This window comes from Python bivittatus, unplaced genomic scaffold (genome assembly GCF_059951505.1).
Source record: "Python bivittatus isolate LINGU-HERP-01145 unplaced genomic scaffold, Pbiv_v1 ctg000070_np1212, whole genome shotgun sequence".
NCBI lineage: Eukaryota > Metazoa > Chordata > Lepidosauria > Squamata > Pythonidae > Python > Python bivittatus.
Window position 1 is genome coordinate 38,667,548 of NW_028277034.1, and position 15,775 is coordinate 38,683,322.

General features: G+C 35.8%; 1 protein-coding gene across 8 annotated transcripts in view; it reads right to left on the reverse strand.

Moving 5' to 3' along the window:
• GSTCD (glutathione S-transferase C-terminal domain containing) overlaps window positions 1-15,775 on the reverse strand; it is a 45,999-nt gene that overhangs the window by 30,085 nt on the left and 139 nt on the right. For 3 of the 8 annotated variants that reach the window (XM_088133008.1, XM_007433109.4, XM_088133001.1), the window contains exons 2-6: window positions 13,634-13,689; window positions 10,507-10,923; window positions 9,306-9,761; window positions 7,400-7,666; window positions 5,089-5,182 (exon numbers count right to left, since the gene is read on the reverse strand). In XM_088133008.1, the coding sequence (XP_087989134.1) occupies window positions 5,089-5,182; window positions 7,400-7,666; window positions 9,306-9,761; window positions 10,507-10,917 (1,228 nt within the window). In that variant the 5' untranslated portion in view covers window positions 10,918-10,923; window positions 13,634-13,689. Of the gene's footprint in view, window positions 1-5,088; window positions 5,183-7,399; window positions 7,667-9,305; window positions 9,762-10,506; window positions 10,924-11,055; window positions 11,115-13,633; window positions 13,690-14,610; window positions 14,767-15,675; window positions 15,774-15,775 lie in introns of those variants that run through there. The other 5 variants (XM_088133005.1, XM_088133006.1, XM_088133004.1 and 2 more) reach the window with 5 other exon arrangements.

Consider the following 15,775-nt stretch of genomic DNA (forward strand, 5'->3'; position numbering starts at 1 on the left):
CAGGTAGTCCTTGGTTTATGATGGCAATTGGGACCAGAATTTCTGTTGCTAAGCGATGTGGTTGTAAAACATGTCATGTGACCGCAACACTTCACGATGGCAATCCTGGCAGTCCTCATTGCTGTCATTAAGTGAGGACCACGCAGATCATTAAGCAAGGACCTCATGTGACCACGACATGGGAAGAGGTGCTGAAACTGGGTCCCAGACAAGGCGGCCAGTAAGTGGTTGCGCACTATGGAGTGTGGCTGGCAGGTGCCGCAGGCAGGTACTATGGAATACGAGATCCCCATGCTGCCCAGGGGCTCCTCAGGAGAAAAAGCGGCAGGAGCAGGAGCAACTTGCGATCTCCTGCCAGCTTCACCATAGACTTTGCTTGTGGGAAGCCGGCAGGGAAGGTTGCGAATAGTGATCACATGACCTCAGGATGCTACAACCATTGTAATTGTGAGCTGGTTACCAAGTGCCCAAATCACGATCACGTGACCACAGGGACACTGTGGAGCTAGATGTAATCATAATTATTTGATTCATATTCTACCTTTCTCCAAGAGTTCAAGGTAGATTACATAGGATGACCATTTCATTCTCATAAAAACAAATCTGTGAAGTAGGCTGGCCTGAGAGTGTATGATTGGCCCAAAATTACCCAGTAAATGTTTATGGCTATGGCTGGACCAGGACCTATTTTTCAAGTTAGTCCTACAGCAACATGACTATTAATTTTGAACTTCTATTATCTTACGGATACAGTTCTGTGTATTTATACTTTCCTCTTGTTAACTATTTTAGTATAATTGTTTTTAAAAAATCTTAATCATTATACCCTATCTTATGCATATAATTAATGTAATTTCTCTTTACTGAAAAATATGCTGATGAATATCAAAACACATGGTTTATAGGAATCTGGATACAGTTGCCTCTGGTGGTGTTATTTATTCATTGTATTTACTATATGTGATACATTACTGATGACTACTGATGTAATTGTAGACATCTGTAGTAGTAACTGCTCCAATTATGATTCTGAAGAAGGACTTTCTGACTAGGTAGTTTCATGTCACTTCTCCCAGGAGAATCACTAGAGTTCTCAGAGGATTAACTAGATTCTAAACTTGTGACTATTAATCAAGGATTTTACATCAGCACATCCATCATTTAAGGTCGTTTCATTTCCAAGGGGTCCCAGTTGAAGAAGTTAGAGGGTACAGTTAGAGAAGACACAATGCTTGGCTCCATGTCGTATCACCACCCTTTGAAATTCTTTGCATACTTGAAGTCAAAGGGTGCTGATAATTATCAGCTTCTTCTTGCTAAAACCAGATGGGAAACCTGTTGGATCAACAACTAGCTTCCTTGGGAGTTCCACCTAAATTTGCATCATACAGTCTTCTACCTGCTGTGCTACTGGGTAACTCCAACTAAGGTACTATTTATTTTATTCTACTAATTCAAAGGATTTCTGATACGTTTTCCTCCATTTCAACCACAACTTAATGCCAGAATTCTTAATAGCCCATAAGCATGATACACTTCCCTGCCCCCTTGCTAACTACTAAGAATCCTACCAGAACTGTATACATTCTGCCTCCCATCAAAACTGAGGTCTTTTGTAAAAAAAAAATCCACATTCGATTCTGTAAAAAAAACTAAATTCTGCAAGATGTGTAAAATTAAAATGGCTGACCCATATCATTTAAATATATAATTTATTATATTATTTTTGGCAAGGAAATCTTGTTTCTTAACTACTAAAACCCTTGCTGTTTCAGAGATTTCACTAGTAAAATGCCTAGAGTCACTTGTATAGTGAGATGGGTGGCACATATACATTTGAAATAAATAAAATAAATAATAAATAAATTATTCAGATACTTACAGCAATTTTAGTATGATTTTTCCTTTAGAAAAGCAAACTGAAATCTCAGTATACTGAATGCTACTATCTATTGCATATTTTATGTAATTTTTAATTATTATATAAAAAGGGTGTGTTACCTTTTTGGGACTAAGATCTGGTCTCTGAATGGACTGCATTCTAAAAAAATGGGCAGGGCCAAAACAAATAAGTGAATGTAGCCAGGAGAAAAACTAACTTCAAACAGATTGTCTGAATTATATATAATTGGCAGAATTATTTTCTACATTGCATGTTAAAAAATTATTATTTGGAACACCTTTGGAGAGGTTTTGTTCCCAACTGGTATGATATATACAAGCCCACAATTCCTCTTCCTAATCGTTGTTACACAGAAGCATACTCAAAGGTATTTCTAAAACATTTACTTGCACACTGTCAGCATACATTATGCTTTGAAATGTTTTAGTTTTAACAACAACAAAATTAAGGGGGAATATACTTAGTAATTTTAAAGACATGTATTTTAAAACGATCAGCTATTTTACAAAAGTATGTTGCTCCTGAATATTTTTGAACATTCAGAAATATTTATTTATTTTAAATATTTATATTTTATAATATCTGGAAATAAATAATAATCAATCAATCAATCAATTTTATTTCGGTCAATTGAGGTAAATAATAACTTTTCTGAAGCTGAACATCTTTATTAAATTTTTGTACGTATACAGTAGCCCAACTTTAAATTAATGAAAAACCTTAATGTGTCTAAAAGCCAATTTGAACAAGTTATGACTACAGATAATGAAACACTTAAGATGTACTGTGTTAAAGCAATGCTGCTTCTCCAGAATCTGCTAATAAATTTTATGAAATTGAATTTATATTATCACACTTTTACATCTGAAGGAAGAATGAAGATAAAAGTTTGATGTTGTTAAATAGTGAGCTGGTTCCAATTTGCAGTTCTTAATTTGGATAGCTAAAATTACAGCAAAGGCAGATGGAAACAATAAACAACTGCAGCAGATGTGATTTCCTTTATCTCTGCTTATCTCTAAATTCCTGAAGACCTTCTTACATTTAATTATTATTTACTTTTAATAATAATAATAATTTATTTTTAAGAATTACTAAAAAGAACTTTTAAGCCAATTAAGTTTTTCTGTCAGGAAACAGTAGATAATGAATATACTGTTTCCTGACAGAAAAACTTAATTGGCTTAAAAGTTCTTTTTAATAATTTTTAAACAAAAGTCTAAAAATCATAATTAGGGCTTCTTGTCTTGTTCTGTCAAAGCAATCCTGAACACAAATCAGAGGCCTCCAACATCGTCAAAGTCCTTCTGACAATCAATCAGGAGGTATGAAGTGAGGGTAACCATCAGCATATTTTTACCTCCCTGAGAGAACAAAAAACTTTCGTATAAATCACAAAGAGCTTAGCTGAAATCTTGACTTTCCATTTTGTTTGGGAAAGCTGTTCAATCAAGTGTTTAGGATAAGCCATGGCAACCAAAAAAAAAAAAAAAGTATTATTTATACTTACTGACCTCTAATCTAATTAAAATCACCAGGAGGAGGAACACTTGCCAATATTTCCTGATTGCTGAGTTATGATCCTATCTAGGATATAAACTTTAAACAAGAAGAGCCCTTTAGAGAAATTCACACTATTTATGAAGTGTTAACAGAACTACTAATGTGTTTACCATAATTTATAGAGAATTCCTGATCCATCTAAGCTTACACATGTGAACTGCTGCTCACCTGGTGGGACTTTTCTCCATCTCCTTTACTTACATACTCAAAATTTGCTCTATATGGTCCCCAAGTCAACTGAAATAGGCTTGGAGGGTACCTAGAGCAAGGAGGGAGAAGAGGAATCTCTTTTGCTAGTGATAGTATTCCATCACTGGATGAACACCATAGGACATAACTCAGTGTTTTTATATAGTATCCACTGTGCCACAAGATATCTATATATTTTGTACATAGAATTTCCTGTGCTACAGTTATAGAGGGCAACTCAACTTAGCATACTGCATCAAAGTGAAACTCCTTCTAGAACATATTCTATTCTTAGGTATGTATGTGCCATAATAAAGCAAGGCCTCAAAAACGTTGCCCAATAGGAAATCACTGAGTTTATTTATTTTATTAATATATCACAAAAATCATACAACAATCATAGTATTTTTAAAAAAATAAGTTTATCTCCTGACTTCAAATCATTTCATGTAGCATCCCCCCCCCCCATTTTAACTAATTCAGGAGAGTTTGAGTGAACCAGTTCTTTTTCATTTATAATTATATAATGTGGGGTTAATCTTATCAGATGTATTTATCTGAGGAATAAATATACAAGGAATAAATACAAGGAATAGACCACTATTTCTACAGATTTTACTGCCCTCTAGTGGTCTAAAATTGCTGCAAACTGGAAAGAAAATAAAAGAGCAACAATGTATTATATTCCCCAAAAATTCTAGTAAAGAGAGACTTTATTTCAAAAATTCCATAAATCATCTTTGAAAATTTACTGCTTCCAATGGTGCAATGTTTTTTATTGTTTTCTTTGACTTAAGTTTTCACAAAAGCGATCTAATTCAAGATTTAAGCTTGATGTTCCTTTGAACTGTCCTCAAATCAGCATCCCACTTATGGTGACTTCATTACATTCTTAAATCAACCAAGAATATTTTCAATTAATACGCCCTCCATTTCTGGAAAAGTTAATGAACTTCACTAAGACCAGAAGACAAAAATATCAAAAGCAAATGCTGTGTAACTTTTTTTTTGCATTCTGCTAATATTTTTTCAATGATAAACAACTTTTTAATGTCTGTAAGCGAACCTGTATATAGAGATGAAATACATGGTGGAACATGAAAGCAAAGAATGTTCTTAGGGGAACTGATTGACTATGTGCCATCAAATCATTTTTGATTATCTATGTGGTTGCTAGGAGTCAAAAATGACTTGATGGCACATAATCGATCATTCAAACAATTCCTCTAAGAACATTCTTAGTGGAACACAATAGTTATCCTATTTGTTTTCAGGCCATATATTATTTATGATTAATAATTTTACTGCTAACAGTAACATCACATATTTCCCTAAATTATTTTAAAATAACAATTTAGTTTATATGAATGTGAAATCATCATTCGACAAATGAAAAAAAAAACATGATTCTATAGAAATAGTAAGATTCTTGCCTTTTCCTGGGTTGACTGCAGCAGGTAAACTGCCCCAGTCTAGAGTCCATTTAGGGCAAGGATGAGGAAAAAACATTGCTTCGATCCCTTTTTCCTGCATTTAAAAGAAAAGAAACCAGCAATTCAGAAATCTGCTAGAAATGTCCAAAAATATCCTATCTGTACAATGTAAGGCATTATGTATTAAAGATATCCTGATATCAGTTATGTGTAAAACACAGGTTTACTAAAGACAAATCATGTGTTGGCCTTTATACAATGGGGCAAAAAAGTATTTAGTCAGCCACCAATTGTGCAAGTTCTCCCACTTAAAAAGATGAGAGAGGCCTGTAATTTCCATCATAGGTATACCTCAACTATGAGAGGCAAAATGAGAAAAAAAATCCAGAAAATCACATTGTCTGATTTTTAAAAGAATTTATTTGCAAATCATGGTGGAAAATAAGTATTTGGTCACCTACAAACAAGCAAGATGTCTGGCTCTCACAGACCTGTAACTACTTCTTTAAGAGGCTCCTCTGTCCTCCACTCGTTACCTGTAGTAATGGCACCTGTTTGACCTTGTTATCAGTATAAAAGACACCTGTCCACAACCTCAAACAGTCACACTCCAAACTCCACTATGGCCAGGACCAAAGAGCTGTCAAAGAACACCAGAAACAAAATTGTAGACCTGCACCAGGCTGGGAAGGCTGAATCTGCAATAGGCAAGCAGCTTGGTGTGAAGAAATCAACTGTGGGAGCAATAATTAGAAAATGGAAGACATACAAGACCACTGATAATCTCCCTCGATCTGGGGCTCCATGCAAGATCTCACCCTGTGGGGTCAAAATGATCACAAGAATGGTGAGCAAACATCCCAGAACCACATGGGGGGACCTAGTGAATGACCTGCAGAGAGCTGGGACCATCAGTAACACACTATGCCGCCAGGGACTCAAATCCTGCAGTGCCAGATGTGTCCCCCTGCTTAAGCCAGGACATGTCCGGGCCTGTCTGAAGTTTGCTACAGAGCATTTGGATGATCCAGAAGAGGATTGCGAGAATGTCATATGGTCAGATGAAACCAAAGTAGAACGTTTTAGTCTAAACTCAACTCGTCGTGTTTGGAGGAGAGAGAATGCTGAGTTGCATCCAAAGAACACCATCCCTACTGTGAAGCATGGGGGTGGAAACATCATGCTTTGGGGCTGTTTTTCTGCAAAGGGACCAGGACGACTGATCTGTGTAAAGGAAAGAATGAATGGGGCCATGTATCGTGAGATTTTGAGTGAACACCTCCTTCCATCAGCAAGGGCATTGAAGATGAAACGTGGCTGGGTCTTTCAGCATGACAATGATCCCAAACACACCGCCCGGGCAACGAAGGAGTGGCTTCGTAAGAAGCATTTCAAGGTCCTGGAGTGGCCTAGCCAGTCCGCAGATCTCAACCCCATGGAAAACCTTTGGAGGGAGTTGAAAGTCCGTGTTGCCCAGCGACAGCCCCAAAACATCACTGCTCTAGAGGAGATCTGCATGGAGGAATGGGCCAAAATACCAGCAACAGTGTGTGAAAACCTTGTGAAGACTTACAGAAAACGTTTGACCTCTGTCATTGCCAACAAAGGATATATAACAAAGTATTGAGATGAACTTTTGATATTGACCAAATACTTATTTTCCACCATGATTTGCAAATAAATTCTTTAAAAATCAGACAATGTGATTTTCTGGATTTTTTCCCCCATTTTGTCTCTCATAGTTGAGGTATACCTATGATGAAAATTACAGGCCTCTCTCATCTTTTTAAGTGGGAGAACTTGCGCAATTGGTGGCTGACTAAATACTTTTTTGCCCCACTGTATCTATCAAAGTAGATGCCTCAGAAGAGTTGCAGTTGAGCTAGCCTAAAGCTGGCATTTTCTCACAAGAACCAAAACATTTTCTGTTCAAATCATCGCTCAATCATGAAGTCACTCTGCAATGTATGTCTCTGCCTTGAGAATTACAAATTAAGTTTATATAAAATATTTTAGCACTTGAGATATAAATTATTAATTACTTAAGTAATTAATAAATCTCTTCCATTACAGTACAGAATTCCCTCAGCAACCAAAACTCAACATATTTTCTGGTTATTTCATTGTCATTGATGCAAAAGCAAATTATTTTATTTTACTACAGAAAATAATTTAGGAAAAAGTTTAAAACATTGCAAATATGACTGAACTATCCAGAGTTCTTGAAAATGCCTCTAATGGTATGGTCTTAAAACATCAGACAGAATATTTTTATAATTATTATATCTAATCTAATAAAATAATTATCTACCATTAATTTTGTCATTGTTCGTCTTGGTCCACCTATAAACTGAGTGTCCTCTGGAACCTTTTCTGGCTCTTTAAAAACTGTGCAGGTAACTGTGCAGGCACTCCGACGGCATTCATTTTGTAAAGAGTATGATCCACTATTCAGGAAATTCTTTATATTGCATTTGACAGTGGCTTCCTTTATCCCAGGTACTTCTTGAACCCTTTGGTACCAGCCCAATATTAAAGGCAGTTGTAATACGTTGTTTTGGTGTTTCTTGCAGACAGCCTTAAAATGATACAAAAAGTTTATGAATCAAACTGATGTACAAAAAGTGCCTTCCCTATTGAATACATACGCCCAATAATGTTGGTTTTCTTGATGTTTATTCTCATACATGGGATAATTATTCATGTTCAGTAGTTTAGGGAGCTCAAAATTCCAAAGAAAAATGGAGATTTGTACTTATTGCTAAAACCCTACAACTATCAGAGTTACCATTTATTTTTTGTCTCCTCCATGGGTTACTCAAAGTAAGCTACCGTTCAGCATTTATCTTTATGCTGCATTTACATTTCACAGACTGTTTTTCTTTTGCAGAGGATGGAAGGAGGGGGAAGGCAAGGCAAACATTTCTTAATTTAATAAATATTTCATTTCTCCTATGGCTCCAGTTAGGCATTTCCAAGCTAAAGCCATATGGGCAGGATATGTTAACTTTGCAGAAAAGCTTGGTTGGAATTATACTTATGCCTTACTAAATCATCCAATAATTAATGCTGTTCATGAATGAGTGCTACTGAAAGGAATAAGACAAGTATTAGTCACAAACATATTGGATAAGATTGGATGAAATACTATTATGGTCTAAATAGAACCAGTATTCTGACTTTTATTAAACAGTATGAAACATGCGGGGACACGGTGGCGCAGCGGCTTAATGACGCTGAAAGTTGCCTGCCAGAAATGGTCGACGCTTCAGCGGTTCGAGTCCAGCCTTCGCGTTAACAGGGTGAGCTCCTGTTTCCTCCCTAGTTCCTGTCAACCCAACAGTTCGAAAACTTACGTGAGTAGATAAATGGGTACTCTCACTCCGGTGGGAGGAAAAATGCTGGCGGCGCCTTGCAAAAAAGGAGTTGGGAGCAGTTGCCGGTAAGCGCGAAAAACCGTGCACGCCCGAAAAGAGCGCGAAGCAACGGAAACCCCGCCTCCTGCACTCGCCAGCTGGGCTCTGCCCTAGGAAGGAGGCTCTGGCAAACCACTTCCGAAAAACAGTTGCCTTGAAAACTGCAAGGACTCGTCCAAGCAGTCACTGCAGGGTCAGCAATGACTGAGCGCAGACCAAAAAAAAAAAAAAAAAAAATGAAACATGCAACTAAAATGAACAATCAAACAAAAAATCCTAACAGAAAAATTCTGGTGTTGCAGTTTGTTTTTTATATTAGAAAATAAGCAGACATGGAGTGGAACTTATGGGAAAATAACACACGCAAGTTTACTGCCATGTATTAATTAGGATTAGTTATAGGAAAATGTCTTTATATTGTTCATCCATGTAACAGACGAAACCATTTGTTTCAAGCAGGATTATCAATGAAAAATTATGACCTACTCTGAAAATATTAGATGTTATAAATCCTGTTTAGTTAAGCTGTCCTAGGCAAGTGTAGACAAAGAAGGATCTAGAATTATAATTATACTGACCTGCAGAGGCAGCAGCAATCTTAAACACACTTATTTAGAAGTTATATCTAAGTAGATTAACACTGTCTTCACTCCCAGATCTGTATATATCAAGAGAAGAAACTATCTGTAGGATAAAGATGAACAAACCCATGCATAGGCTGCAAGGATTGAGCACTTCCCACAGCTTATTATTGCTGAGCTTTTACTTTCAAAGAACAGGAATAAATGTATTCATTCTTACCAAAAAATGATGGATACATGGCAAGAGAACTATGTCTGTCAAAGTGAAATAAAGCCCTTCAGCAAACACATGCTCCAAAGGTGGAAGTTCAGATGTTTTTATTTTCCTAATGTGAGATGGCTCCCTGTTGGTAGCAACTGGCATCTTCTGCAAAGTTAGTTTAGAAAAAGCTATTTTCAGTTCCAAATCTGCAGGAGCAGATTCCTGGTTTTCCACAATCCTGTCTTCTTTTGGGGAAAGATCAGTCCTTGCTGTCTTGTCAAATATCTTTTGCTGTTGAACTTTCTGTCTTCTAATTTTGTCATCGTTGTGTACTCTTACAGGTTCCCCCAATTTCTTTTCAAACTGCAGTATCTCTTCAGGAAGATCCTGATGCTGATTATTATGAGATACTTTCAGAAAGTTTTCAACTGCCAGAGGAATGCTGATTTCACAAAGTCTGGTCCATTCACTAACCTAGAAATAAATATATGTCAGTGTGATACAACAGTTAAAGAGTTGGATTATAACTGGGAATATTCAGTTTCTAGTCTACTCTCAACTAAGTAAATTCAGTGGGTGACTTTGGGGTAAGCATTGTCTCTCAGCCCAACCTACAGAAAGGCGTACAAGATAAAATGAAGGGAGATGTAACTCTTGAGTTCCTGGACAAAATATGGGATATATTATTATTATTATTATCATTATTATTATTATAATCATCATTAACATCAATGTTACAAAGAGGCTGACCATTTACTGAGGATTAGTATGACAATAACAATCAGCTGTAAGACATAAGCATTCTAACAAATTATTGAAATAGCATACATAAATTATTCAGTTGTTTTTGCAGCAACAGAAATAAATCTCTAGACATACTCACTGAATCAGATTCAAAAGCTAGCATCGTATACCTAAAATAGCTCCAAGTTTGTATTACTCAAAAAATGGACTTTTTGTCACACAGCAAACCAGTTTTGAAGCTGAGTTAAAATTCATAAGACTTTAAGATATATCACTAAGACTAATATTCAAAGAAAAACAAGACTCCAGGGGATATTCTGTAGTAGTATACTTAACTATTTTATATAGCTTGTTTTAAACATCTATTGTTGTGCTATGTAGATATATATTTTGCTTTTATATACTAGAAGATCATGTAGAAATATATTTGATCTTGATTGCAAAGCATATTCTACTATTTTAATAATAAACTTACTTCAGCACAAGCTTTCAAACAGGTCTTTTTAAAGCCCAAAAGTTCCAAAACTCCATTCTTTGATGGATCTGCCTCATAGGTTTTCTCTACTATATACCTCAGTACCACAGCAAGTCCTGCTCGACAAAATTTTCCATTCTTTTCAACAACAACAGGTAAACAGCAGCTTTGAGCCACCACAGGAAGTTCACATCTTTTGACGAAGCTAATCTCCGGGTACTTTGACAGTATTTGTTCAGTATGTTGTGCATCATTAATTATTTCACTTGAAGATACTAGAAATATCCTGAAGGTCTTACAATCACAATATGCCAACAGAAACAAGGATATAGATGTGTGCAGAGGGTAGATACAGTCTTCATTCTGACTGAAGTAGTCTAGATATAGGTGGTCTTCAGCAACACTTTTCATGTTTTCCTTAAAACAAGAAATGTAATTTTAAAAAACAAGAGGTAGTCTTATATATTTACAAATCAATGTACTATACCCTAAAATAGAGCCCTAAGAGGAAAATATATCATTTCTCTGTTTTTCTTTCAGAACACTTACAAAGTAGAATTAATTCGTGTTATGTCTGGAGAGCAATCCAATGCTGAGTGTTCTTCTCTCTGAAACATTTAAGATTTTATTTGTCTCAGTCTAACACCATTACCTTATGCTATTCCACCCTTCACATTATTGGTTATCTATTAGAATTAAATTAAAAATAATTTAGGAGCAACAGAGATATATTCTTGCACATTTCTAGGAAGGCAGAAAATTCAAAAAGAATTATTCAGTGATGCATTACCATTTTACAACTTTCAAATGGTAATACTTTAACACTAGACAGCATACTTTCAAAACAGTTTTAGCTAAAGACCATAATATTGTTATAAAATGACATTATAACAAGGCCAGTTACTATTTGCAAGAATAACTATACAGTACTTGGTGTTTTGGACTTAAGATAGTATGAAGTGTTTATCAGCCAATATAGTTATACTGGAGCTGTATACTAATTAAGGTGTGAGAAGCATCTCTTTAGAACATACTATGTGTACACATTACTAGAGTAGTAATTTATTACATTGTTTATATATTGTAAGAGCATCTCATTCAGGAGCTAGTAGCAAATTTACTGTAAATAGGGAATTTACAGTATCTGGGGAGGATGGCCTATTCACAAAATGGCTGTGATATGAGTATGGTCAGCCACAAAAACAATTATTTATCAGAAAGCAAGCTGATAAGATAGATCCTTGCTATGACTTCTTAGTTCTAAGGGTGTTCTTTAAATTCAGATTAAATCTGAATTCGGCTGAGAAGATGAACAGCCCTTCACTATTTTTATTTTCTAAGAATACTTATGGAGCCTGATGGGAAAGGAGGCATAGGCATTCCTAGTAACAAAGAACGGAATGGAAATTACTTATTTATCAAAACTACATGTCAAACTCATGGCAGCTTACAGTAATTAAAACATCAATATTATTTATTTTAAAAATAATGTTTTAAAAATAAAAGCACCTGGGAATAGTGAGTCAGAGGTTCTGGAAGAGGTATCTGTAGACACACTGAGGCCCAGGAGCCAAGCTTGTTTACACCACCATGTACAATATACAACTGTCCTTAAACATTGCTCGTAAAACATTAGCTCTTTGTTTAATGATTTTTCAGAATTTCACCTCTATACAATATTGAGGTTACAATTCTAAGCACACTTTAAATCCCAGTAAATGTTACAACACTTATTCCTGAATAAATATGCCCAGAATTGTACAGAGGAATAGCCACCCAAAGCTTGTTTGAGAATAAATTACACTAAATCAATGGGATATGCATTCAAGTAAACACACTAAATATGTACTACATAGGTACATATTCTGAAGCAGGACCTGATTCTTAAATGGAATACTGTAAGGGATTCACTGTTTTAATTAGGAATATTCAACACATTATCCAGAGTTTCCACAAATATATTTTAAAGCGATGTACCAGCAGCATTTTAACTGCTAGTTCTTCCCTTTCTTGCTTAATATTGCATGAACTATGTAATTACAGTTCCTGCTCATTAAGTCCTAAGGACATGATCGTCTTACATCTATAACTACAGCCGCAGCTTTCTAGATGATCCTTTTCAGCCAATGTTTTAATTCCACTTTTTCTTTACTAGAGTTAGCTGAAGAAAGAAGTAGCTCTCTACACTACTTTTAAATTCATTTCATAGAAAGCAAGGACGTGACGCTCTCAATTAAAAGGATGTCCAAGGCAAGTACATTATTCCTTATTCATAGGTGGGTCCCAAGCAATAAGAGCTCCTTTCAGTGGAGAAAAAATACTAACAGAATACAAGAAAACCATTAGAAAGGCATTTCTTCTCCATTTCATCCTTCTAGATTTGTTTCCTTATGGTTATTATTACCTAAATAACCGTAACCCCATTTTTTTAGTTTCATAGTAGATTTTTTATTTATATTTCTTTCACTTCTCTTACAGATGCATTATGCAGAATTCCACATGAAATTATACATGTTTTATCTTACTGGCCTTGTTTGATATACAAACTCATATATTAGAATGCATTTCTTCTCTTTGCAAATATTATTTACCCCATACAAAGGATCTAAGATACCTTGCAAATGCATAGTTCATCTTATTTAAAGAATACTGCATGCATCAATACATAAACCAGTAAGCATCAACATAAGAGCTGATAATGTAGTTTTTTAAAATAAAATGTGTAGCACTAACAATCACAGTTCATGGCATAGCAACTGCAAGATTAGCACCTTTATTTGGTCTCATTATATATTATGTTCATGTTTGTAAATCTATTAAAGCCCTTTCTATTATTATGTAAACAACTCAATGATGTTACATAAAATATTCATCTAGGAAAAAAATCAAGGTAGGAAATAATGACCAACACAAGACTTCTTGTATGTTCAAAAAGGTATTTGCTTTCTACCAATGTGACTTGTCCTTCAAACAAAAGGGTCTCATCCTGAAATGAAAAATTTGAACTATTCACCTCAGTGACTAGATTTGTTTTTGCTACTATAAAATATAAATTACCAAAAAATATAAGTAATGTTTTTAAAAATGCAGTAATCTACAGAGCTAACCAGAAGAAGATTGTACTTACCACAAAGTTTCAATTATAAGCCAGAATCTTGGCAAAGATGGTTTTGTATAACTATTCTAAATAAATAAATAAATAAATAAATAAGAAAGAGATGTTCCAAAATTGAAATTCAAGATAAGGACTTTACAATAATTCAGGCAGATAATTCATGTTTCCCATATAAAAGACTGACAACAAAATAATATAGACTGCACAAACATTTTTTTTCACCATATTATAGAGAAAATATGTCATCTATGGTAATAATTGCTGCATGGGTTGCCAAACTGTGGATAAGAACTGAAGGACCTGCAAACCTAATTATGAACTAAGTCTGCCCTCTTGGCTATGCAATGTTGTTGCTTGTTTCATTTCATTTGTTAGTTCAACAAATGAAAAACTATGAAATAGGATCTGAAATGAAAACTGTACTGAAATACACACTAGAGTTGCATGCCTTTTACATGACTATTAACAGAATTACAAACATTCACAGAGGATACATCTGTTAACGGCTACAAATCATTATAGTTCCATGCTATGTGAAGGCACAGAAAGAGTGACTTGGTTCACGCACACTGCTAAATCATAATATGGCTTGCTTGGTTTAGTGTAGTGTTCCTCAGGACCCTTTCCCACTCGGAGGATTCCAGAAAAGCTTTTGTTTGTATGGGTTATATTTATCAATATTTACTGTATTAAAAATTAAAACTGACACATTTGCTGCTGCTATCATTTCTTACAATTGTTTGATGGGATTTTAATATTATATCATTTTTCAACATAGGCTATCAAATAATTCTGATTTCAAGGTCCTTGAGAGGGTCTTGGGGAACTCCCAGGGGTTCTAGGACCACACTTTAAGAAACACAGGTTCAGTGTATTGACAGTACCTAGTTGACTGGTCAGCAGCTGTTTTTCCAAAAAAAAAAAGAGAGAGAGAGCAACCACATCTAGATAAAATTAACTGTAATCTCAATATAATTATTGAAACAAACCTGAACTGGATATGTGGGTTTCTGGCTGGATATGCACAAACCACAATGGCTGTGTTCACGCAGTACAGGAAAATAAAACCAAAGAAATCACACTACGGCTTAATGTTTGATGTAGTGTAAATAATGCCTTCATTAGTCCCCAAGAGTCATTCCACCTTCATCCCCTCTCCCAGGAACCATTTGTTGGACTCTAAGCCTTTGCATAAAAATTAAGCAAATTCTCAAGTTAAGGCTTATTTAATTAAATGAAATTAAGTAAATTGCTAAACTACAGCGATTAGCAACAGCTTTCTAGATTTCCTGGCTGTATTGGAGGTTCCACTGAGTAGTCAGCATGTTAAACCAAAAAATAAACACACACCATACACTGTAGGGCTTATCACAATATATGAAGTCAGTCAGTGTGATTTTAGTAATTATTCCACAAATCTTATGCTCTATCTTCAGGAATTCTCAGGACTGCACTTTCAACCTTATTTGAAAAGCAACGGAGTGGTCACCAACTGGATATCTGTATCTCCCTACTGACTATTCTCAATCTGGGCTGATATGAAAAGCCTGAACAGGATCAGATTTGGTCACTATCTGGATGGGGAACCACTAGGAAATCTCACAGCTACAGGCTAGACCAGGAAGGGTTTAAAAAAAAAATGGGGGACAGCAATAACGAATCATCTTTGTTGCCCAAAAAGGTAAACAGATGTGTCCTTGAAGTAAATAGGAATCAGGTCCACTCAAAGGAGACTTTAGCTGTATAACATCCTCTCAACTACTCATCCCTACGCAAAAGAAGCCTGGGGAAAAGAGATGGCTACAGGTAGGAAATACTGTAGCTGCAGATAGCTGAGAATCAGAAATTGGATTTTAATTTCCATTTCATGCCGACCACAAAAGGAACAGAGCATATGCAGCCTTCAGGCTTATTTTTATCAGGGATGGGAAGCCTAATCACGATCCTCTCCCCCATCCTTTAAAAAAGTGGGTATTCCGAAACACTTGCTAGAAGGGCATATAGTGATCGGCGTGGGGAGAAAAACACTCTGCACTCGCTCAGGAGCGTCTTACTCGAGCGGCTGTCCGCGGGCCCAGACTCCTCAGTTCCCAGCCCTGAACCGAGGACTCGGGGACTGAGCGCCGCCGCCTTCCCACCGGGGATCCCTTCGGG